This window comes from Corythoichthys intestinalis, chromosome 13 (assembly GCF_030265065.1).
Source record: "Corythoichthys intestinalis isolate RoL2023-P3 chromosome 13, ASM3026506v1, whole genome shotgun sequence".
NCBI classification, from domain to species: Eukaryota; Metazoa; Chordata; class Actinopteri; order Syngnathiformes; family Syngnathidae; genus Corythoichthys; species Corythoichthys intestinalis.
In genome coordinates this window covers 47,172,983-47,197,713 of record NC_080407.1, presented here as the reverse complement: position 1 = coordinate 47,197,713, position 24,731 = coordinate 47,172,983, and the positions used below count along the sequence as shown (strand labels likewise).

Here is a 24,731-nt window from a genome sequence, read left to right as displayed (position 1 = left end):
GTGACTACGGATGACGCCTTCGTTGCCACAGCAACCTGTCAGGTGTGTCAATCATGTGACATAGTCTGAACAGGCCCAGATCTGATTTGGACACTTGCTAAAAGTAGTCTAAACAGTCAGATTTTAAGAGGAATCCTGTTGGAATCAGATACAGTATGCCTGCAGTCTGAACGGAACCAGAATGACATTACAGTCACACGGTAACAAGACAATGGAAGGCCTATGGATAGCATGCTAGCAGACGGCAAAAATCTGCAATGACATCTCCTGTTTGGAGGTCATTTTTTTGTGGGTGGGGCCACTTCCGCTTAGAAATTGACTATTCAGGCTCTAATTTCATGATTAAGCCTTTTCCGTTCGCTTTTTTTGGTTGGATTTGTGTTCAAAATATGGTCAACTATCGTCTTAAAGTCACTTGCTGTAGTAGTTCATAGCACCTTTAAAATCGTAGACCCATTTCCAAATGAATTGGACGTCTGTCAATGGCACTGAAAGAAGAGCATTCACAGCCAGTCGTCTCAGTTAAAATGAATTGGAAAATCAAGTTCAAAATGAAGTACGACCGCCCAGAGACATGAAAATTAAAAAAAAAAATGTTGAAGTTAAGCTATTGAGAGGAGGAGAGGAGGTCTCATATTTTTTTTGTTTGTTTTGTTTTTGCATGCCGAGCAAGATTTTTGTTTTACTCATACTGACTTTTTACACATTTGGTTGCTGCTTGGCACGTAGGCAATAACTTGGAGTTCCTTTTTTTGTGCGTTGGTGTGCAGTTGTGTTTACTCTTTTCCTTTTCTCTGTGTGTCCGTTGCCCTTGCCCTTCCTTGTCTTTTGCTGTGGCCTTGTAGAGCTTGGGACTTATGGGAAACTAAAATATTATCACTCAATGACTGAGGAAGGTAAGCCCCCCGAAAAAATTCACTTCTTTGTTTGGCTTTTCTCCATCTTCACCTTATTTATTCATTCCTTTGTCTTGGTTTGCTCGTGACACTGCTGCAAGGTGTTTATTTTCTGAGATTTCACTACAGAAAGTGCAAATCGTGGATAGCCATGTAATTTTTTTTTTGTTTCCATTTTTCTATTATTGTTTTAGATTTTTTTTTTTTTTCTGAGCCAATACATGTTGCTCATGTGTTGTTTTTGTCAAAGAGGCATGCTTGTCACAATCCATGGCAAAATTTTTGCCAGGGCTTGTACCGTCGTTTGCCATTATTCATGTCTCGGCACTCACGTCCACTCTTACCTCCAGCGGGCACAAGATGCAGCAGCCGACGTCGCTGAATTTGTCCAAGTGGAGTGAGTCATCTACGCGGCGGTTTCATAAGAGGCAGGACAAAGACAAACAAGCTTAAAAGCGAAAACATGAAGTCTATTCTTAATGTTCAAAAAATTACTACTTTAAAGTGCCTACGACAGGGTTAAAAAAAAAAAGTCTTAATTAGCATTATTATCTTAATTAGAATCATATTTATAGACGATTTGAGTAAATGCAACAATTTGGCGAAGCGCAGATGACGAGAAATTAGTCTTTTAATCTGCCGTTTAGCCACGCCTACCATTATAGGGCTCTAGCGTCCCCAACAGGAGGATTGGTTTCATCTGATTTAGAATCCATCCCATTGAGGGGGAATTATTCCGAACGAGGAAAATGCGACGAAGAGAGCCACAAAATATCATTGTTTCCGTCTCTACTCCAATATTTTTACAGGATATTCTTTTTATCGAAGGATTTTTCCCCAATTGCTAAATAAATCATATGGTCATGACGAATAAGTCATGTGCTAAATGGAATATGAAAAATGAAAAATGCATTTATTCAGTACGACATGGCAAAATTACTCCATAATAGTCAAAACTGTTCACTTCTTGCACCTCCCAAACAATATTTTATGCCACCAGAGATAGTCCGACTTTTGTCATTTCCCTGCCCCGGCTTCGGGGAGCATAAACAAACCAGGAGGTGTGACAGCTAGCCGACATGCTAACCCGAACCAAGCGGCGTTTCCAAGTCTTATTCTCGGCTTACGAAGCAAATAATCACACAGAACTACCCCGGATCATCTCACACGGCGGCGGGGTTGTCGGTTGTCTTCATGGATCGTCAACCCCCAGCCCCGGCGGCGAGCAAGTTACAGCTCATCGTTCCCCTGCTGCGGGCAGCTGGAGAATGGCGTCGGAGTAGAGCGTAGCTGCCCGAGCCAAACCTGAGGATAGTTGTCTATTGCCGGGCACGCGAAGAGGGCAGAGGGGGCTTGACGATATGGAGAACCGCACGAGCATAAGCCGAGTGTAGCGCTCTCCCGGCGGGCACGCAAAGAGGACCGAGGTGGCGCTGCGACAAGCCGCCGGTCATCGGCCAAGTGGTCTTCTCTGTGGACATGGAGCATTGTTTGTATTCAGTACGACATGGCAAAATTACTCTATAATGGTCAAAACTGTTCACTTCCTGCACCTCCCAAACTATATTTTATGCCACCGGAGTTAGTCCGGCTTTAGTCATTTCCCTTCCCTTGGACAGTGTAAACAAACCCGTGAGAAAGCATGGGCAATCTCAAGGCTACAAGTCCATCTTCAAAGACCTGAATGTTCCTGTGTCTACCGTGCGCAGTGTCATCTATAAGTGTAAAGCCCATGGCACTGTGGCTAACCTCCCTAGATGTGGACGGGAAAGGAAAATTGATGACAGATTTCAACGAAAGATTGTGCGGATGGTGGATAAAGAACCTCAACTAACATCCAAACAAGTTCAAGCTTTCCTGCAGTCCGAGAGTACAACAGTGTCAACCCGTACTATCCGTCGGCGTCTGAATGAAAGGGACTCTATGGGAGGATACCCAGGAAGACCCCACTTCGGACCCAGAGACTTAAAGCCAGGCTGGAGTTTGCCAAAAGTTACCTGAGAAAGCGAAAAACGTTTTGGAAGAGTGTTCTCTGTTTTTTGGGAAAACATCAACCTAGAGTTTACAGGAAAAAAACTAGGCTTTCAAAGAAAAGAACACGGTCCCCTCAGTCAAACATGACGGAGGTTTTGGGGTTGCTTTGCTGCCTCTGGCACTGGACTACTTGAATGTGTGCATGGCATTATGAAGTCTGAAGACTACCAACAAATTTTGCAGCATAATGTAGGGCCCAGTGTGAGAAAGCTGGGTCTCCCTCAGAGGTCATGGGTCTTCCAGCAGGACAATGACCTAAAACACACTTCAAAAAGCACGAGAAAATGGTTTGAGAGAAGGCACTGGAGACTTCCAGCAGAGAGTCCAGACCTGAATAGAACACTTGTGGAGAGATCTGAAAATGGAAGTTTGGAGAAGACACCCTTCAAATCTTAGAGACCTGGAGAAGTTGGCCAAAGGAGAATGGTCTCAAATTCCAGCTGAATATTGTAAGAAACTCATTGATGGATACCGGAAGTGGTTGTTCGCAGTTATCTTGTCGAAAGGTTGTGCTACCTAGTATAATGCTGAGGGTGCCAATACTCTTGTCAATTTCAGCATCCTGAAAATTTGCGAGTGTTATGTCCCTACCGTCCCTATGCAAACCTCCGCCCTTGCGTGTATCGCCATTTCGTGCTGTAATCGTATCGTGAGTTACCTAGAGGTTCCCACCCCTCGTATATCCCCTATTGTGTTTGCAGCTAGCGCCAAAAAAACAAAAGACCTCAATCCAGAGTTAGCAGAGAAAAGGACAACACAATAAAACCCATGCTATTATATTATCATGCTTCCAGAGTATTTAGTAGTTTTTGTGTTCTCCTAGCATTTAAACACAGCAACAAGGAAAAACAATGAAACGATGATGCGTGCGTGCGCGATCAGACCAAAGCTGCTGGTGCCTAATGATTTTGCCGGAAGGTCACAGACGTGTGTTGACATCGTAGGGCAGAGCGCATATTGACATTGACAGCGTGTCGGCCGCTGACGAATCACCCATGGGCTCCAAAAATGAAAAAGGCATTGATTGCAACAAGCTAATTGGTTCTAGGCAAAGCACGCACGCACCAAAGTCCTCATTTAAAACTCATTTAATGATGGTAATTTGTCAGGGAAAAGTCCAAACTAATACAGGAACTTGCGTGTGAGCATGGAGGTAAGGTCTTGAGGGCACGCGGATTATGCAAGTGGCAAGGTCGCCGCTTTTTCATCGATGTCCGATTTTTCATTTAGCCCTTGTGCGTCACTGCTTCCCTTTTTTTTTTTTTTTTTTTTAAATAAATCGACTGCTGTGATTTAGCCATGTTGAGATCAAACACCATATAAAATATTGCCACTGATTTAAAAATCTCTAATATTTAGTACATATTATGACCTACGGAGGGCGCCATGTTTTATGCGCGCAATGGACGCTCGGGGTGATGTAGTTTGTCACTGTCACTAGACGAACACTACTGGTGTTCTGCAATTCCTTCTGGCGAAAATTCTTGTGACTAAATGCTTAAATCCCCGTATTCTTCATAGACATGGACGTAAAACATTTTCGATGCTTGGGTAAAAGCAAAGAAACCGTGCAGTTAGCGTCTATTTTACGTAAATATATCGAAGCACAATGCTACTCTGTTAGCGAATGAGGCTAGCAGCCACCTGACAGAAACAGAGCTTCTCTGGTGAAAATTCTTGTGAGTAAATGCTTAAATCCCCGTATTGTTCAAAGAAATGGACGTAAAACAGTCTCGATTCTTGGTTAAAAACCAAAAAAACTGTATTTAGCGTTTTACGTGGGGTTGGTGGTGTGTCCCCTTTTCCCATCCCTGAAGGCCGGATGGGGGCGCGGCTGGCCCGGGGGACCATCCTGGATCCCCTTGGGATGCCGATGGCTCCTTTGCTGGGCTGCGAGAGGAGGGTTGGGCTGCGCTGGCACCCCCCCCCCCCCCCCCCCCGGGCTGGCTGGGTGGGGGCCGTGGCTCTGGGGTGGTGCTCGCACGGCGTCTCCGCCCGTCTGCGTGGCTGTCGCGTGTTTTGTGGAGCTCGTGCATGACTGAATGTGATTGAGCGCACTCGGGTGGGGGGTCCTAGTTCCGGCGGATCGGTTGCCGACAGGCATACACCCACAAGGGATTCACACGATTACTCGTTTCTAGATCAAAGAGCTGATTTGTGTACCCTCCACCCCTCCCAATCACTTATCCTATAGACTCTCCGACCCCCATCCCCTTCTTTCCCTGGTCAACAGGTCCCCCACATGGTGTCAACCAGAAATACAGCTAGCTGACGATAGCACCAACATATTCATAGTTAGTTTAGGCGTTCAATGTATTTCTTGTTGTTTGTGTTTCTTTTCTTTCTTGTGTTTCTTTTCTATTCTTCTGTCATTTTGTTATAATAAATGAGGTATGTTGAAGATCACAATGGGAGTACGTCATACTCTCAATTTGAAACATTAAAACTGTTCAGACCAACCGGACACTTAGACTTCCATTCTCCGAGTCAAACAGCTGAACAGGACAGGTTTAAAAAAACAAACAAACAACAACAATGGCGACCTACTAGTTAAACTAATTTTGCAAATTGCATAAAAACGAAAACATCAAGATGGGTTTTAATATCGAATTATTTTAACTTGTAATAACGTTTATCTTTCTACATCTACTAGTCTTCCTATCCGTGGATCCCGTTAAAAAGTCTGACAAAGGAGTACAGGAATGGCAATTTTAGCCTAGAAGCCATCTGCTGGGAGTGCTGCTCTCATGTTCCACTAACCTCTGACATCTCTCGTTAGCTTTTAATATGCTAAAAAGACACTGACATGAGCGAGCTGACCTCCAGATCCCAAATGCAAAGGGACTCACCCTCCAAGGACGAAGACATGAAATCATCAGTTCTTGTCATCGCAGCACTATGTTGCTGAAAGCAAAGGATGAAACTTTGTCTGCCCTTTAATACGTTTATGCCGACTCTTGTTTTGCAGGGAAATTCCGAGAGAAAGCGTCTATTCTTCACAAGATCGCCAAAAAGAAATGCCAGGTAGAAGACAGTGAGAAAGCCAATGGCGTTGCCAGCCGCTCAGGTAGGAAAGTTTTTTTCCTGCATTGTTGGACATTTCACACCCAGAACACTAAAACAATTCACTGTGTGAGTAAATATACTTTGCCTGAGTTCAAATTTGATCAAACTAAGAAAAACAAATGCTTTCTCCTGGTCAGTAGTAGCAGCTAGCTAAACAGCTAGCTTGTACATTAGTACGTTAAAGGTAAATCTGTGGCGGTCTGATCCAGAAGAACTTGAAAGGGAAGTACAAAAGAGTCATTATTCATAAGGGCATGATGAAGAAGCGCCAAATGGATTCTTCAAACGCTATTTACATCATGAAGCCCAGTCGCTAATGCGAGCGAGCGTAATCACGTATGCGTGGAAGTCACTTGAAAGGGAAGGAGGCAACAGGAATTGCTTTCCTGGCCTCATTGTGTAGCGCAATCAAAGTGAAGGTGAATTATGGTAACAACCCTGCATTAAGATATTAGCCTCTTAATCGCGCCGTTAAGGTAAAGTGGAGATGATTTTTGTTTTTGTTGACAGTCTCTTGCTTTTCATAGATAAGAACCTGCCAAACAGCTCCAGCGTGCAAGTGGAGGTGACCCCGCCCATGAACGGCACGGCGGGCCAAGAGGGCGAAGCGGTAAGAAATCCCTGAGAGGAAGTGATTCATTTAGCTTTGTCGACAAGAAAAAGAAGTGCTTTGACGCCATCTTGTGTCATTTTGGCCACTTAAAAACGTTTTTGTGTTGGTTCGCTGTAGGTTTTTGAACAATAAGACACTAGTTTTTCAGTCAACAGAGCTCAAATGATAGCTAAATTATGCCTAGCAACAAGTGATAAAGTGGTTTAGAGCTATGTTATGTTGCTGATAATCATTCATCCATCCATCATCTTCCGCTTGCTCTGGGGTCGGGTCGTGGGGCTAGCAGCTTTAACGTGGAAGCCCAACCTTCCCTCTCCCCAGCCACTTCGACCAGCTCCTCTGGCAAGATCCCAAGGCGTTCCCAGGCCAGCCGAGAGACAGTCTTCCGAACCAGATGCCCAAGCCACCTCAGCTGGTTTCTCTCAATGCGGAGGAGTAGCGGCTCGACGCCGAGTCCCTCCCGAAGCACCGAGCTTCTCACCCTATCTCTAAGGGAGAGCCCGGACACCCTGCGAAGGAAACTCATTTAGGCCGCTTGGATCCGGGATCTTGTTCTTTCGGTCACGACCCACAGCTCGTGATCATAGGTGAGGGTAGAAACATACAGACTGGTAAATCGAGAGCTACACCCTTCAGCTCAGCTCCTTCTTCACCCCTACGGACCGGTACAGAGTCAGCATTACTGCTGACGCTACACCGATCTGCCTGTAAAGCTCCCGCTCCCTCCTACCCTCACTCGTGAACAAGACCCCAAGATATTTGAACTCCTCCAATTGGAGAAGGATATCATCCCCAACCCGGAGAGGGCACGCCACCTTTTTCCGACTGAGGACCATGGTCTCGGATTTGGAGGTGCTAAGCTTCATCCAAACTGCTTCACACTCGGCTGCGAACCGCTCCAGTGAGAGTTGGAGGTCACAGCTTGATGAAGATGCAATGCTGAGGTCACCAAACCTGACCACCTAAATGCTTCGGCTGTGCCTAGAAATTCTGTCCATAAAAATTATGAACAGAATCGGTGACAAAACGCAGCCTTGGCGGAGTCCAACCCTCACTGGGAAGAATTCAACTTACTGTCGGCAATGCGGACCAAACTCTGACACCGGTCGTACAGGGACCGAACAGCCCATACCAAGAGGCTCGGTACCCTGTACTCCCGGAGGACCCCCCCACAGGACTCCCCCAAGCACACGGTCAAAAGCTTTCTCCAGATCCACAAAACACGTGTAGACTGGTTGGCAAACTCTCGAGGACCATGCCGAGGGTGTAGAGCAGGTCCACTGTTCCACGGCCGGGACGAAAACCACACTGCTCCTCTTGAATCAGAGATTCGACTTCCGACGGACCCTCCTCTCCAGCACCCCTGAATAGACTTTATCGGGGAGGCTGAGGAGTGTGATCCCTCTATAATTGAAACACACCCTCCGGTCCCCCTTAACCACCACCCCGGTCTGCCAATCCATAGGCACTGTCCCCAAAGTCCATGCAGTATTGTAGAGGCGTGTCAGCCACGACAGCCCCACAACATCCAGAGCCTTTAGGAATTCAGGGTGGATCGCATTGAACCCCGGGGCCTTGCCACTGTGGAGCTTTCCAACCACCTCAGTGACTTCAACCCCAGAGAACGGAAAGCCCACGTCGGAGTCCCAAGACTGCTTCCTCAAAGGAAGGCATGTCAGTGGAATTGAGGAGGTCTTCGAAGTATTCTCCCCACCGACTCATGACGTCCCGAGTCGAGGTCAGCAGTACCCACCTTCACTATACACAGTGTTAATGGTGCACTGCTTTCCAATCCTCAGACGCCGGATGGCGAACCAGAATTTCCTCGAAGCTGTCCGGAAGTCGTTTTCCATGGTCTCGCCGAGTTTTTTTCTTTGGCGACCGCCGAAGCTGCAGTCCGCTTGGCCAGCCGGTCAGCTGCCTCCGGAATCCCACAGGCCAAAAAGGCCCGGTAGGCCTTCTTCTTCAGCTTGACTGCATCCCTTACCATTGGTGTCCACCAGCAGGTTCGGCGATTGCCGCCACGACAGGCACCAACCACCTTACGGCCACAGTTCCGATCGGCCGCCTCAACAATGGAGGTGTGGAACATGGCCCACTCGGACTCAATGCCCCCCCCCTCCCCCGGGACAAGGAAAATGTTCTGCAGGAGGTGGGTCTTTCTTATAGGGGATTCTGCCATCACAATACGTTTGGGCCTGCCAGGTCTGGCCAGCATCTTCCCCCGCCATCGGAGCCAACACACCATCATATCACATCAGTTGATGGCTCCGCCCCTCTCTTCATCCGAGTGTCCGAAACATGCTAATAATCAGTTGGAGCATATTTATCATTCCTCAAAAGGAACTGAGTGGTGAGCCACTAACAAGTTTTGTGGGTTAACACGGTTAAACCTAGCTTTAAAACCATACTACCTTTATTTTCAGACTATAAGCCGCTACTTTTTCCCCTTCATTTCGAATTCTGCGGCTTATAGTCATGTGCAGTTTATTTGTTGATTTATTTGAGTTAATAGGTAACACTTTATTTGACGGCGGTGTCATAAGACTGTCATAACACCATCATAATTATGACATGACACTATCATGGTGTCATCGGGCAAATTATGTCACTAACTCTATTTATGTTCAGCTTGGATCTTTTACATCCATTCTAAAAGTGACATCATTTGCCGGAAAACACTAAATGACATCTGTTATAGGCATTCATTAATGCTTATGACAGTGTCGTGTCATAATTATGACAATCTTATGGTGCCAGTGTCATATAAAGTGTTACCCAAAACCATAAATAGCAATTAATGAAACAACCGGAACAGTAACTGAAGAAATAATTAGCACATAACATGACGCAGGTGGCAGCAGAGGTTGTCTCCCCCAATAAAGCAGTGATGGTCAAATGAAGCTTCTTGAAGCAATGCTTCATGGTGGTTCATTTGGTGTTGTAACAAGCTTATGAAGCCACTGTCGAATAAAGTGTTACCGCTTAATATCTTTGGGTGTAAATATCCCATAATACAGTTTAATACAAAATTGTCCAGTGCAGCTTATCAATGAAAAAATGCCCTTTTCGTTCCAAATTTGTTGGGTGGCGACTTAGTCAGATGTGCCTCATAGTGCGAAAATAACGGTAATAACCCAACTAAACAATCTTTTCAACAACTGCTGTTTTGTGTTGTCGCTAGCATAGCAGAGTCCTTTGCTAACCTTCAAAACTCGCAGCAGAAACATATTTTTTCACTGCCAAGTTCAACGTTCGCTGGCATCCTTGACTTCGGCGCGTAGCTATTTTCAGACTCGCGTCCCACAGTGCACCTGTCCGCGTGATCCAGGAAGGTGCTGGGAGCAGCTCGCACCTCCATATGCCGTCACACCAATTGTGCAACGCCATCCAAGATTCTTTGGCAACGCTCTGGAGGTCAAATTGACGACTCATGGCCAAGCAAAACAAATAATCAATCCCTTCATTTATCTCTACAACCTGCATCGAAACATACACTTTGAATATTCATAAGAAACGTAAAGCGATAGGGAATGTATGACTCATCTCATCTGTTGAGAAGCTCAAATGAATTCCACGTGATTCCGTAACATCGCATTTGAATATCCTTTGAAGACGAGCTATACGTTCACAGCGTGGAGGAAATGTCATGTAAATGAAGCACCGCTTATCAAAGTAGAATGCGTTGATCAAATGTCATACTTGCCTTGCAGCAGCTACAAAGTAAGTTCAGCCTCAGCGGGTGGCCCAGAGGGGGAAAGGCCCCCGAGGTGGCTGGCATTTGGGAAGTGAGGAGCGCTGCCTCCAAAGTGATTAAATCCAATCATAAATAGACCAATAACAACCACCTGGGATGAGCCAAATACAAATTAAGGCGGAGCCAAATGTTTGTAGCTTTTGCATATGTAGTTCCCCCATGTTAACTCGACGGTGATTGAAGAACAGTTTTCATTCTGATGTTGTGGTAGAATTCACAAAGCACTCAGACACATCTGCAGATGTATGAGAAGGCTCCAGAACTTTACTGAACTCTTGGTTATATTGGGTACAACAACCAAGCATATGATGTAGACCACCCAAACACTTGACCTTACTTGGTAATACCAAAGGTAGGCCAACCGAACACTCAACCTTATTCGGTAATACCAAAGGGCACACGGTTTTGTTTATCACAAGAAGTGTTTGTCCTAGCAGCTATCGCTGAGAGGACCACTAGTCTTTGCAGCTGTCACAAATGACCATTTGGACTGGCAGGCAAGCTTTTTTTCTGAGAACTACTAATTAGTCAGGTCATTTTGACCTCCAGTCGCATTGCCCCGCTATAGTTGCAGGCCGAAACCACTCGCAGTCTATCAAGAATCTCCGATATTGTTTTGGAATCATTGTTCCTGCTAGTCGTCCAGGTCGTGAAGTGTCAAAGCAGCCCCAGGCAATCACACAGTTACTTCCACGTTCTACTGTTGGGTGATTTCTGGACTTCTACCAAATGTAACGTGACACATGCCTTATAATAAATCATGTTTCTCAGAGTCTTGGGAATCATTCTACCTTTTTTGTTTGTGCTTAGCAGTGGTTTTCGCATTGAAACTTTGTCTTGGATGCCATTTGTGTCTAGTCTTTCTGTTTTAGAGTAAGGTGAAGCAAGGAAGCATAGGGGTTCCTTTTAATTCCTGGATAAAAGGTTTCTGTACCCTAAGGGTCATTTGTGCGTGCTTGGTACTCTGGTAAAACTGAGTCCAACAGCTTTAGAAATAACTGTTTCCCATTGAAACCTTGTCTTGGATGCCATTTTTGTTTAGTCACTTTCTGTTTATGAGCAAGGTGAAGCAAGGGGGATTTGCACTTCCTCGGAGGTTGTTCCTTTGACTTCCTGGATAAAAGGTTTCTGTACCCTAAGGGTCATTTGTGCGTGCATGGCACTCTGGTAAAACTGAGTCCAACAGCTTTAGAAATATCTCTGTAACCCTTTTTAGACTGGGATGATGTTGATCATGTGTTCCGACTTTCAGGCCGAAGACGAGGAAGAAGACGACCAGCCTCTCAGCCTCTCCTGGCCCGAGTCTGGCCGCAAGCGCTTCACCTACCTCTTCATCATGCCCATCGTCCTGCCCCTGTGGTTGACATTGCCCGACGTCAGGAAACCGGTACGTGTTTCTGCTCAGCAAACATACAGGTACGCTCGTTGACTTCTGACGTTCTCTCGCCTGTTTAGTCATCCAAGAAGTTCTTCCCCATCACCTTCCTGGGCGCCATCTGCTGGATCGCGGCGTTCTCCTATCTGATGGTTTGGTGGGCTCACCAGGTAGATATTCTCGTCATGAGGTGCAACAACACCGGAGTGCCAGGTTAGGTTTTATTCAATCTGAAACTTAGGAGTTGTCCTTTTTTCCTGCAGGTTGGAGAGACCATCGGGATTACAGAGGAGATTATGGGCCTGACTATATTAGCGGCCGGAACCTCCATCCCTGACCTCATCACCAGTGTCATCGTGGCACGCAAGGGCCTCGGTGACATGGCCGTATCCAGCTCTGTCGGGTCCAACATTTTTGACATCACCGTCGGGTAGGTCAACGAGGAGTACTACAACCCCTAGCAAAAAGTATGGAATCTCCAGTCTCAGACGAGCACTCGCTCAGACATTTTATCATGTAGAACGAACTCAGATAAAAAGCTTGAAAAAATGATGAATGAGTTCAAAAGTGCAACTCTTTAGCATTCAGAAACACTAAAAGAAATTAATATATGAATAGGTTTTCAGTAGGGTTGAGATCTGGGCTATTTCCAGGTAATGACTTTGACTCAATGAGTCTTTCTCCAAGGAATCCTTTAACAGTTTTAGCTCCTTGTCCAATGCAGGTTCTTGACTCTTGACAAGGTGATTATGCTGGAGCTTTTGTTTGGTGCTGTTCCAGTGAGATTTACAAAGATGACTGCCTGAAGAAAACATAAAAATTCCCTCAGTTCTTGATGATATGGTCCAATGCAGATTCCTGACTCTTGACAAGGTGATGATGTTGGAACTTTTGTTTGGTGCCGTTCCAGTGAGATTTACAAAGACCAAAACAGTGCAGTTATCACACCTTGGAGGGCTGCTGGGCCAAGTGGATTCACAAGAATCACGGCTCCAACAAGAGAGATGTCTCTTGAAACCAAGGAGAGGATTATCAAATTTCTTGAAGAAGGTAGTGTTACACGTATATTTGCCAAAGATATGGGCTGTTCACAGTCAGCTGTATCAAAAATCTGGACCAAGTACAAACAGCATGGCAAGGTTGTTAAAGTTAAGCGTACTGGTAGACCGAGGAAGACATCCAAACGTCATGACAAACAACTAAATGCCATATGTCTTGAAAACAGAAGATGTACAACAAGACAAATGAAGAAGAAATGGGAGGAAGCTGGAGTCAAGGTATGTGACAGAACTGTGCAAAATCGCCTAAAGGAAATGGGCTTTTCATACATGAAAGCTAAAAGGAAACAATCATTGACACTTAAGCAGAAAAGAACAAGACTGCAATGTGCTAAGGATAGGCAATCGTGGACTGAATGACCAGATGAAGGTTATTTTCAGTGATGAGTCAAGAATCTGCATTAGACTAGGTGATGATGCTGGAACTTTTGTTTGGTGCCGTTCCAGTGAGATTTACAAAAATGACTGCCTGAAGAAGACATCGAAATTCCCTCAGTCCTAGATGATACGGGGCTGCATGTCTGGCAAAGGCACTGGGGAGATGGGTGTGGTTAAATCTTCAATAAATTTACAAGTTTACATTGAAATTTTAGATGGCTTTCTTAACTTCTTAACTTGAAAATATGTCTGTCATTTTCCAAGATGACAATGCATCATGCCACAGAGCTAAAACTGTTAAAGCATTCTTTGGAGAAAGACTCATCCAGTCAATGCCATGGCCGGCAAATAGCCCAGATCTCAACCCTATTGAAAACCTGTGTTGGAAATGGAAAAAAATGGTCCACAGCAAGGCTCTGACCTGCAAGGATGATCTGGCAACTGCAATCAAAGAGAGTTTGCACCAAATTGATGAAGAATACTCATTAAGTCCATGCCTCAGAGACTGCAAGCTGTCATAAAAGCCAGAGGTGATGCTACTAAATACTAGAGATGTTTTGATTATTTCTTTGTTTCTCATGATTCCATATTTTCTTCCCCAGAATGGAGTGATTCCATATATTTTTTCCTGCATTTGCTCTATAAAAGTAACATTTACTGACCACAACGTTTTTTTTTTATTCATTTCTTTTAGTGTTTCTTAATGTTGAAGAGTTGCACTTTTGAACTCATTCATGATTTTTTTCAAGCTTTTTATCTGAGTTTGTTCTACATGTTAAAATGTCTAAGTGAGTGCTCGTCCGAGATTGGTGATTCCATACTTTTTGTTAGGGGTTGTACAGTAGGGCAAATAAGTATTTAGTCAACCACCAATTGTGCAAGTTCTCCTACTTGAAAAGATTATAGAGGCCTGTAATTGTCAACTTGGGTAAACCTCAACCATGAGAGACAGAATGTGGGGGAAAAAAAACAGAAAATCACATTGCTTGATTTTTAAAGCATTTATTTCCAAATTAGAGTGGAAAATAAGTATTTGGTCACCTACAAACAAGCAAGATTTCTGGCTGTCAGAGAGGTGTAACTTCTAACGAGGTCTAACGAGGCTCCACTCGTTATCTGTATTAATCAACTCATTATCGGTATAAAAGACACCTGTCCACAATCTCAGTCAGTCACACTCCAAACTTTACTATGGCCAAGACCAAAGAGCTGTCGAAGGACACCAGAGACAAAATTGTAGACCTGCACCAGGCTGGGAAGACTGAATCTGCAATAGGTAAAATGCTTGGTGTAAAGAAATCAACTGTGAGAGCAATTATTAGAAAATGGAAGACATACAAGACTACCAAGAGGATAATCTCCCTCGATCTGGGGCGCCATGCAAGATCTCACCCCGTGGCGTCAAAATGAGCAAAAATCCCAGAACCACACAGGAGGACCTAGTGAATGACCTACAGAGAGCTGGGACCACAGTAACAAAGGCTACTAGCAGTAACACAATGCTTCGCCAGGGACTCAAATCCTGCACTGCCAGACGTATCCCCCTGCTGAAGCCAGTACACGTCCGGGCCCATCTGCTGTTCGCCAGAGAGCATTTGGATGATCCAGAAGAGGACTGGGAGAATGTGTTATGGTCAGATGAAACCAAAATAGAACTTTTTGGTAGAAACACAGGTTCTGGTGTTTGGAGGAGAAAGAATACTGAATTGCATCCAAAGAACACCACACCCACTGTGAAGCATGGGGGTGGAAACATCATACTTTGGGGCTGTTTTTCTGCAAAGGGACCAGGACGACTGATCTGTGTGAAGGAAAGAATGAATGGGGCCATATATTAAGAGATTTTGAGTGAAAATCTCTTTCCATCAGCAAGGGCATTAAAGATGAGACGTGGCTGGGTCTTTCAGCATGACAATGATCCCAAACACACAGCCAGGGCAACAAAGAATTGGCTTCATAAGAAGCATTTCAAGGTGCTGGAGTGGCCTAGCAGGTCTCCAGATCTCAACCAAGTCCGTGTTTCCCAACGACAGCCCCAAAACATCACTGCTCTCGAGGAGATCTGCATGGAGGAATGGGCCAAAATACCAGCAACAGTGTGTGAAAAGCTTGTGAAGAGTTACAGAAAACGTTTGGCGTCCGTGATTGCAAACAAAGGGTACATAACAAAGTTCTTTAAAAATCCAACAATGTGATTTTCTGGGTTTGTTTTCCACATTCTGTCTCTCATGGTTGAGGTTTACCCATGTTGACAATTACAGACCTCTCTAATATTTTCAAGTGGGAGAACTTGCACAATTAGTGGTTGACTAAATACTTATTTGCCCAAATGTACCTCTTTCGGTGCAATTGAAGGCGCTAGATGTCCAATCTGTTTAGACCGGGACGTCTAGCAACGGCAGCTAATGAGTTCAATCGAGTGATCTCTCCTTGCAGACTTCCCTTCCCGTGGCTGATGTGGTCCATGTTTAGCGGCTTGCAGCCGGTGGTGGTGAGCTCCAACGGCCTCTTCTGTGCCATCGTGCTGCTCTTCCTCATGCTCCTCTTCGTCATCATCTCCATCGCCGCCTGCAAATGGCGTATGAGCAAGCTGCTGGGTTTCATCATGTTCATGCTCTACTTCGTCTTCCTGGTGGTCAGCGTCATGCTGGAGGACCGGGTGCTCATCTGTCCAGTGTCGGTGTGAGGCCGAGACTCCGCCCCCCCTCCTTTCCCTCCCTTATGGACAACATCCATCCTCATTGGCTCTCCTGTACGGGGGATTAAAGAAGGAGTGAGGTGGAAAACGCCGATAAGTGGCGCAAAAATTGCTCTTACCCGAGTGGATTTTCTGTGTTGTTTAATTAGCAGGTAGGGGGAAGGGTGCGTCATGGCCGCACCGGGCTAATCTAGAAGCATTATGCATGCCGTTAGCGTCATTAGATCAGGCTTAACAAGACTGGTTGAGGAGAAGGACCTCCTGTGAACTTTGCGACTTTGAGACATAAAGAAATACATATAACGACAAGACGGAAGACCTTCCTACTCACTCTGCACCTCCTTCAAAAATGACTTCATTCTTCAGGATTCTTTTTTTCCAAGTCAAACACTTTTACATGAAATAGTTAGCGGTAGCATAGACGTACTGTAGCAGGTCAATCTGCTCCCTCTGATTGTAGATAACGCATCACGTAATGCTAACGAAGGTTAGCGAGGCAAAAAACATCCATTTGAAAAGAACTTCTCGTCACCATTGATAGATTAGTCGGCGTGTAGCGCTTGGGGCTCGAGTCACAGCTGCATGGAAGATGAAAAAGACTCGCGGGTGAATCTTAATAATCCACATTTAAGCAACTCGTATACCAAAACGTACACTTTTCCACCATGTTTCACCACACGCAGACTGTCTCGACGTAGAAAACGCATCAGCTCAGTGATATAGTCGAATTCACCTTTATCTATCAATAGATGCTCGATGCTGGAATAGATTAAAAAATCACCATCTCCGAGACTAGAATGTGGATTAAACAGCAATATACGTGTTGTCGTACGTCCGCCCTACACCGACTTTTGTATTAATAAAAAAATAGAGATGCCCGCTTTTACTTCTAACCTCTGTACAGCATCTTAGTGGCAAATGACGTGTATTTGAGTGTTGCGGGTAAAGTACTTGCGATTTTTTTCGGGCTGGTTACCCACCGACTTCATTTTTATGCATTCGATCGGAAAAGGACACAGGTTTTACTTTGTAAATATCCTTTTAATTCCAGAGAGCAAAACCAGTTCATCTAGGGTTTTTATTTTTACTCACGTCAAGGACGTTTTTTTTTTCTTTTCATGTTTTGAACTGCAAAAAATAAAATAAAATTAAAAAAAACACAAAAAAAACAAAGGCTCCGCGAAGTGAAATATACAACCCCTAGCAAAAAGTATGGAATCACCAGTCTCGGACGAGCACTCACTCAGACATTTTATTACGGAGAACAAACTGATAAAAAGCTTGAAAAAATAATGAATTAGTTCAAAAGTGTAAATCTTTGGCATTCAAAAACACTAATAGAAATGAATAAAAACATTGTGGTGGTCAGTAAATGTTACTTTTATAGAGCAGGTGCAGGGAAATATACAATCACTCCATTCTGAAGAAAAAAATATGGAATCACTCAATTTTGAGTAGAAAATACAGACACACCCAGTCAATTTCCTTTCCTTAATTGGGCCCCTGCCTCAGATTAGATCTGCTCGTTAGTCAGCAGTTAAAAACAGTGCAGTAATCACACCTTGGACTCACAAGAATCATGGCTCCAACAAGAGAGATGTCTCTTGAGACCAAGGAGAGGATTATCAAACTTCTTGAAGAAGGTAACGCTACACGTATGGTTGCCAACGATGTGGGCTGTTCACAGTCAGCTGTATCAAAAATCTGGACCAAGTACAAACAGCATGGCAAGGTTGTTAAAGTTGAGCGTTCTGGTAGACCGAGGAAGACATCCAAACGTCATGACAACTAAAGGTCATATGTTTTGAAAACAAGATATACAACAAGACAAATGAAGAAGAAATCGGATGTGACCAAACTGTGCAAAATCGCCTAAAGCAAATGGGATTTTCATATATGAAAGCTAAAAGCAAACCATTGACACTTAACCAAAAAAGAACAAAACTGCAATGAGCTAAGGAGAGGCAATCATGGACTGTGAATGACTGGATGAAGGTTATTTTCAGTGATGAGTCAAGAATCTGCATTGGACAAGGTGATTTTGCTGGAACTTTTGTTTGGTGCCGTTCCAGTGAGATTTACAAAGATGACTGCCTGAATAAAACATCAAAATTCCCTCAGTCCTTGATGATATGGGGCTGCATGTCAGGCAAAGGCGCTGGGGAGATGGCTGTGGTTAAATCTGCAATAAATGCACGAGTTTACATTGAAATTTTAGACAGCTTTCTTATCCCTTCAATTGAAAATATGTTTGGGGATAATGAAATCATTTTCCAAGATGACAATGCATCATGCCACACAGCATTGGGCAAGGTGTCAAAAGACAAGAATCCACATTGGACAATGTAATGATGCTGGAACTTTGGTTTGGTGCTGTTCCAGTGAGATTTACAAAGAAGAAAACAAAATTCCCTCAGTCCTTGATGATATGGGGCTACATGTCAGGCAAAGGCACTGGGGAGATGGCTGTGGTTAAATCTTCAATAAATGCACAAGTTTAGATTGAAATTTTAGCTTTCTTATCCCTTCAATTGAAAATATGTCATTTTCCAAGATGACGATGCATCATGCCACAGAGCTAAAACTGTTAAAGCATTCCTTGGAGAAAGACTCATCCAGTCAATGTCATGCCCTGCAAATAGCCCAGATCTCAACCTTATTGAAAACCTGTGGTGGAAATTGAAAAAAATGGTCCACAGCAGGGCTCTGACCTGCAAGGATGATCTGGCAACTGCAATCAAAGAGAGTTGGGACCAAATTGATGAAGAATACCCATGCCTCAGAGACTGCAAGCTGTCATAAAAGCCAGAGTTGGTGCTACTAATACTAGAGATGTGTTTTGATTGTTATTTCTTTGTTTGTTTCTCATGATTTTTCCTCAGAATGTAGTGCTTCCATATATATTTCCCTGCACTTGCTCTATAGAATTAACATTCACTGACCACCACAATGTTTTTAATACATTTCTTTTAGTGTTTCTGAATGGTAAGAAGTTTCACTTTTGAACTAATTCATTATTTTTTCAAGCTTTTTATCCGAGTTTGTTCTACATAATGTCTGAGTGAGTGCTCGTCTGAGACTGGTGATTCCATACTTTTTGCTAGGGGTTGTACTCTGTATTGTCAGTCAGAGCGAATTTAGCTTGAGTTTGGACAATCATCTCACAAGCAGCTTGGAGTGGACTCCAAAGTTCATATTGCGCATTTGCTTGAATTCCAGGACTTTTGATTGTGGTTTACAAAAAGGTAAGTGACCATAGGCGTGAACCGATGGCACTAAAGAACATGTTTTGCACTGTAAATGTCTTTATTTTCTTGGTGTTAATGTGAAATTGATTTCACGTGTACATATATACAGATAGAAATGAACCATATAATCTATATATGTACAACACATTTGTCTCTATGTAAAAAAAAACACAAAGTATATAATGAAACGAATAAAGATCTGATTCGAATATGCAAAGATGTTGCTGATTATGTGTATTTGTACTGTTTTTTTTAATGGCATGAATAGTGAAGTCACGAGAAAAAAATATTTTAGTACGTTATAATCACCTTATTACGTGAAATTGGACTAGTTTTGAACATTAGTGGAAATATGGTGTCCTCTTGTGGCCAGATTACAACACTGCAGTTTACGTTTTTTTCATTCTCATCGTTTTTCTAATTTAACTTGCTTTTAAAGCATTTTCTTTTATGTAAATGTCTATCTCAAGCAAATATGGAGGTCAATTTATTAGACGTTTTCATAGCGTGAGTCACAGCTACAATATTTTCCTCTAATTTCATGACGGATCAACTCATTTGTCAGCAATTAGTCAGTGCTGGGGGGACTCGTGAAAATAAGGGTCTCAGCAGACTTGGAGTGACTCACAAGGAATACCTAACGAATTCCAGTTGCTAAACAGATTCAAGTTGTTTTGCTCTTCATGTACAGCGGTATCCCGTCCTGTTTAGTCCACACTTTTCTGGTCTAGACACTATTTGAATCATTCTGTGATTCAGGAATGAAACATATCTAGTCATGGTGTTCATCAGCAAATTAGATTGGGAATTTTGGGTGGGAAGAGGCTATAACACTCCCTATGTGGATCACTTTCAAGAGTCCATGAGCTGGTTTGCGACTGAAAAGAAGTTTGAAAACTTTACTTTGGGACAACTGCGTTAAAGAGGTAAATAATTATCTTTATTTTCCTGCGCTTTTTTCCCCCCAAAAAATAATTGATATCTAATGTATTTATTTGATAGGATAAACCCAAACTGGAGCTCTTCATGGCATCCCAATACAGTATTTAATGGGTTTCGGAAGGAAGGCAAGATGTTGGCATAGCTGTTGTGTTGGTTATCCTGCTATGCAAACATATTGCCATCTTTCTATTCCGAAAAACAGCAAGCAACCACAAAAAAGGATAAAGATATTTTGAATTAATGTGTTATGACGCTGTTAGAAATTGAATTTTGAATATGAGCAGTGTTGGGACGCCCCTCTGTTATGTTGAGAGTTGGTGCGGTCCGTAAACCGCGGGAGTTTGAACACGGAAGTAGATTAAGGCTTTTTAAAAAACAAAAAAGAAAATATTTGTTTATATATTTATTGGCTTGTTTATTCATTTATCTATGATTTGTTGTGTTTTTTTTTAATGTATTTTTATTTTATTATTTTTGTCTGTTTAGTATGTTTAACTGTTGTTTGTGCCTTATGCCTTTACATAAGTATGTTGTTTGAATGTTATACCAAGTTGCCTTTCGAATGAAAACCTGTGTCTTCCTTTATGCACATGTAACAAACAAACAGTATTCAAAATAAATTGTAATTCCAAGGAGATGTGGGATGTCTTTTTTTTTTTTTTTTTTTTTTTTTTTTAATTAAATTTAAATATCTGTATATGTGATGTCAGGCGAAACTTGTGTGACGTCATTGTGGCTGAAAATGTATTTAAATTTCGAGAGGCGTCTGGCTGCAGCCCGCCTCTCTCAGTACCCTGCGCCGCTCTTCTCAGTACCCATCCCGCAGACAGGAAATGACGCAACACCGCAGCTCTCAGTCCCCTCAGACCGGAAATGTCGTCAACCCTTGCGACGAAAACAAGTTACGTTATTTCACCTCTCGCGAAAAAAAACACGGTAAGTGGCCGCACTGAAAAAAAGTTTTTAAAAGCGTATGCATGTTTAAAAATGTTAAATAGTTAAACAACACTTGCGGTGAAAATATGAAGTGTTTATTCTGAGTTGAAAAGACCGTACTTATATCTAGTATTCTTAATGCAATTTAAATAATGTCTTCCTTTACTAACTGCATGCGACTTTGCTCTACTTATATTGTTTAATACGTACTGATGAATTCAGCAGCGAATTAGCTAATGCTGCTAATGCTTTTTACATTTTTTTTTTCACAATGAACAGTCTTCTTTGTGTAGTTTTCATTATATTGCACTCTTATTTTTCATTATGTACATGCCTGCAATTCGCAGCTCGCTGTTTTTGTTGTTGTATGGTATTGTTGTTTTGCCTTCATTTGTTTTGTCTGGTCCTTTGTAGTTTGAATGTTGTCACATGATCCAAATAGGACAAGGTTGTAATTTTTTCTTGATATTGTTACTCTGCTTAGCTATATATTTTTTCATTATTTTGTTTTTTTTTTACTAGCTGCAAGATCACCACCCCATTGGGAAGAAACTAAATCACGACCCCCAAATGGTAGTCTTCCCATGCAGATACAGGGATGTCACACAGATCCAAATGGAAGTAAGTAGCATAAATAGTAATGTACTTTAGATTTTGGACTGTGCTGAACACTTTTTTCGATAGACATCGAACACTGTAAAACCCACTGTGCAGACAGGACCAATGGTGACAATATAAGACCATGCCGAGTTTCATGGACGGTTCAAACTCATCCTGCCCAGGAACGGCTGGTATGTTTTTATGTCTGAGACAAATGTTGTGCTCAGTGGAAATCTGGATAGGCTTATTATTCCTTATATTAGTTAACAATTGGACATAATTGATTATTTACTCTTTGTTTATTTAACCAATCAACATTCTCATTAGCTTATGCAAATCTTGAATATAAAGAGGCCAGAAATGGTGTTGATTGTCTAAAAAAAGAAAGTTTGATTGACACGTGCTGACTTTTGGAACGTTGGCCTGAACAATGAAATGGAATCAACTGTGAATTTTGAGGATTTAGTTTCTCTAAAGAACATAATGTCACTTGTATAATTAAGTAAAATGTAACTTTTTGTGTTTGTTTTTTTGCAGATATGAAATGCATATTTATAACTTGTCTAACAAGTAGCTCATGCAAAAGTATAAAAAAGTATTTTTTGGCGTGTGTAGGGTATTATTTTAACTATGTAGCCTACAGAATGCTTGTATGGGCTCATGTAGGTGTCTGCGTACGTTTGTATTTATATAACATATGTCCGTGTGTATAGATTATGTATTTTTCAGGGAAGGACCATATTTGTGGCTGACCCCTATGTTGTTGCAACATAGTGAAAGCCTACAGGATGTGACCCACACATGCATTTGCCTGTAAGGCTGATTAGTAACAACTACAACTTGGAGCATTGGTTCATTTTCAAAGAACAGTCAAATCATAACAAATTAAATGATCCAAATTCCAATTATTTGTGGGAAGAAAAACATCCAATCTTGAGATCAGAGAACTATTGTTATCTCTAATGAAATTCAGTAACCATTCATATTGGCATGGCGTTTCCATGATGATCCAGAATAGCCTTGTTTGGTTTTGAAGGTATGTTCCAGTCGATCCTTTTATGTTGCCCCTTCAATTAAAGCAGAATTGCACTCCAGATGATTCATCCAATCATTTGAAGCAAAATTCTAAAATGCCACTCTAAAATTGCGAATGTTTTGTTTCAAGGGCGTTGGCCCGGTCTCAACATTGGTAGGGACGAATATAATGCAAATAAGGTTGCTCAAAAGTTGGTGGGGACAACTTTAGCATCCTGAAAAGTTGGTCGTGTTATGTCCCTACCGTCCCTATGCAAACCTACGCCCTTGTTTTGTTTGCATGAATCATTTAAACCTGACTGGTTGGTGTTCTTATGCATGGAAACACGTTTGTAATTGTTTAACTACTGTATTTAATATAAACCTATATTTTCAATTGCAGAAAACGTTGACAGTCAATCAACAGGGGGACATGGAAAGAGAGGATTGGAAGTGAAATAGAGGTATTTGTAAAAGTGTGTATATTCATTGATTCAAAACTTGAAGGAAGTGACTCGGTTAAATTCTTACGTTAGGGTTTTTCGGGACAGCCATAGGGGAAGGACTGTGGCATCTTCATGTTGATGGTAGGTGAGTTTAACTGTCCAATTTTGTCCTCTGTTATATTTGTATTCATTTATCCATTTGTAGTATGCTCTTTGCACTGTTCTGGATGCTCTCTTTGAGTTTAACCATTGTAAAATGAAGTTCACCGAATCATTCAAATTGGGCTACAAAATATCCTTGTCGTTATTTACACTTGTTTTTAATTTTTGTTAGACTGATATGCCAACTCTGAGGAAGTGGTGGTCTATATTGCTAGCGGACAATTTCAAACTTGGGTGCATGATAAGTCTTTGAAACTGTTGATATGGCATTCATAGGAAAGTAGGTGCACAGTACCTTAATTCTTTGTTGGAAAATGTGGAATACTTATTTTTGTATTTTTTCAACTTAGGTGAGCCACAAGAAAGAGTTTGCCCATTGGACAGATAAGGCAAAAGCATTACTGCAGGGTGAAGTGCCACCAGTCTATCAGCTACAGAAGTGAAATTTGAATATAATTGCTGAGGTCAGCTTTTAAAGACTTTTTAGTGTCCATTACTCTGACGCACTTTTTAAACATGTCCCCCTTTATTCACTGATTTATTTTTAGGAAGAGGTGCAACCACAGCTCCTTCAAGTTAGTGGTGGCCCACTCCAAAAAGATATGACGGGAAAAAAATGGTAAGATTGTTTATATACCTAGTTTAATGCAATGCCTGAAAAGAAAAATCAAGTATAAAATTAACAAAGCATCATTTTTATTTTACTTATGTAATATTCAAATAGCTCTTTTCTTTCTCTTTTCCAATGAACAGTTTTGGTAAAAGGACTGTGCAAGACTGCACAAAAGCCTCAGACAGGGCTGGGGGGGGATTAATGCAGTAGGAGTTCCCAAGCATCCTGCAGATGGAAGAGGATGAGCACGAACTACAATGTCTTGGAGCCATTCAAGTTCTGTTTCAACCATCTGGAAGATGGATTTACCTTTTTTGAGGAGATTGTTGACCAAAGAAAATATCTGGTATTCTCTCAATAATAATAAAAAAATAATAAAACTAAAAAAATAAAGTTTACCACATTAGAACTGGTTGTATTGAGTTCATTTTTCTACACTTATAAATTAGTTGTTTTTTTTCTTTTATCCCAGATGTTAGTTGTAGGTAGTTTTAATTACCTGTGATGAAGGCGGGAGTGCTTGCCGAAAAATGTCAGGTAATTAAAACAACCTACAACTATTGTCTGGGATAAAAGAAAAAAACAACTAACACATGACAACTATTTTGTCATTTCTGTTTGAAATAAAGGTGCCTTTCCTGGAGCAGAAAGTTTAATATAGTTTCTGAATTAGTTAATTAGGATCTTCACTCACATGAATGAATTTAAGTAGCAAAATGAAAGACAAAATTGGTTTGGTTGCAACATGGAGAGAATATTACGTTTTTGATACATTAAATTGTAATGAAGCTATATTAATGTGTCCGTTCATAAAAATGTAAGGATGACAGCAATTTCTAATAATTCTCAATTGGAGTATATTTTACAATTGACAAACTAAAGTACACACTGTGAT

General features: G+C 42.2%; 1 protein-coding gene across 9 annotated transcripts in view; it reads left to right on the top strand.

The window, feature by feature from the left end:
* LOC130928402 (sodium/potassium/calcium exchanger 2-like) overlaps window positions 1-17,003 on the top strand; it is a 51,190-nt gene extending 34,187 nt beyond the window's left edge. For 5 of the 9 annotated variants that reach the window (XM_057854981.1, XM_057854982.1, XM_057854980.1 and 2 more), the window contains 6 exons: window positions 5,899-5,997; window positions 6,524-6,606; window positions 11,619-11,753; window positions 11,822-11,911; window positions 12,005-12,171; window positions 15,614-17,003. In XM_057854981.1, the coding sequence (XP_057710964.1) occupies window positions 5,899-5,997; window positions 6,524-6,606; window positions 11,619-11,753; window positions 11,822-11,911; window positions 12,005-12,171; window positions 15,614-15,863 (824 nt within the window). In that variant the 3' untranslated portion in view covers window positions 15,864-17,003. Of the gene's footprint in view, window positions 1-845; window positions 897-5,898; window positions 5,998-6,523; window positions 6,607-11,618; window positions 11,754-11,821; window positions 11,912-12,004; window positions 12,172-15,613 lie in introns of all 9 variants that reach the window. The other 4 variants (XM_057854976.1, XM_057854978.1, XM_057854979.1 and 1 more) reach the window with 1 other exon arrangement.
* The last annotated feature ends 7,728 nt before the right edge of the window (window positions 17,004-24,731 follow it).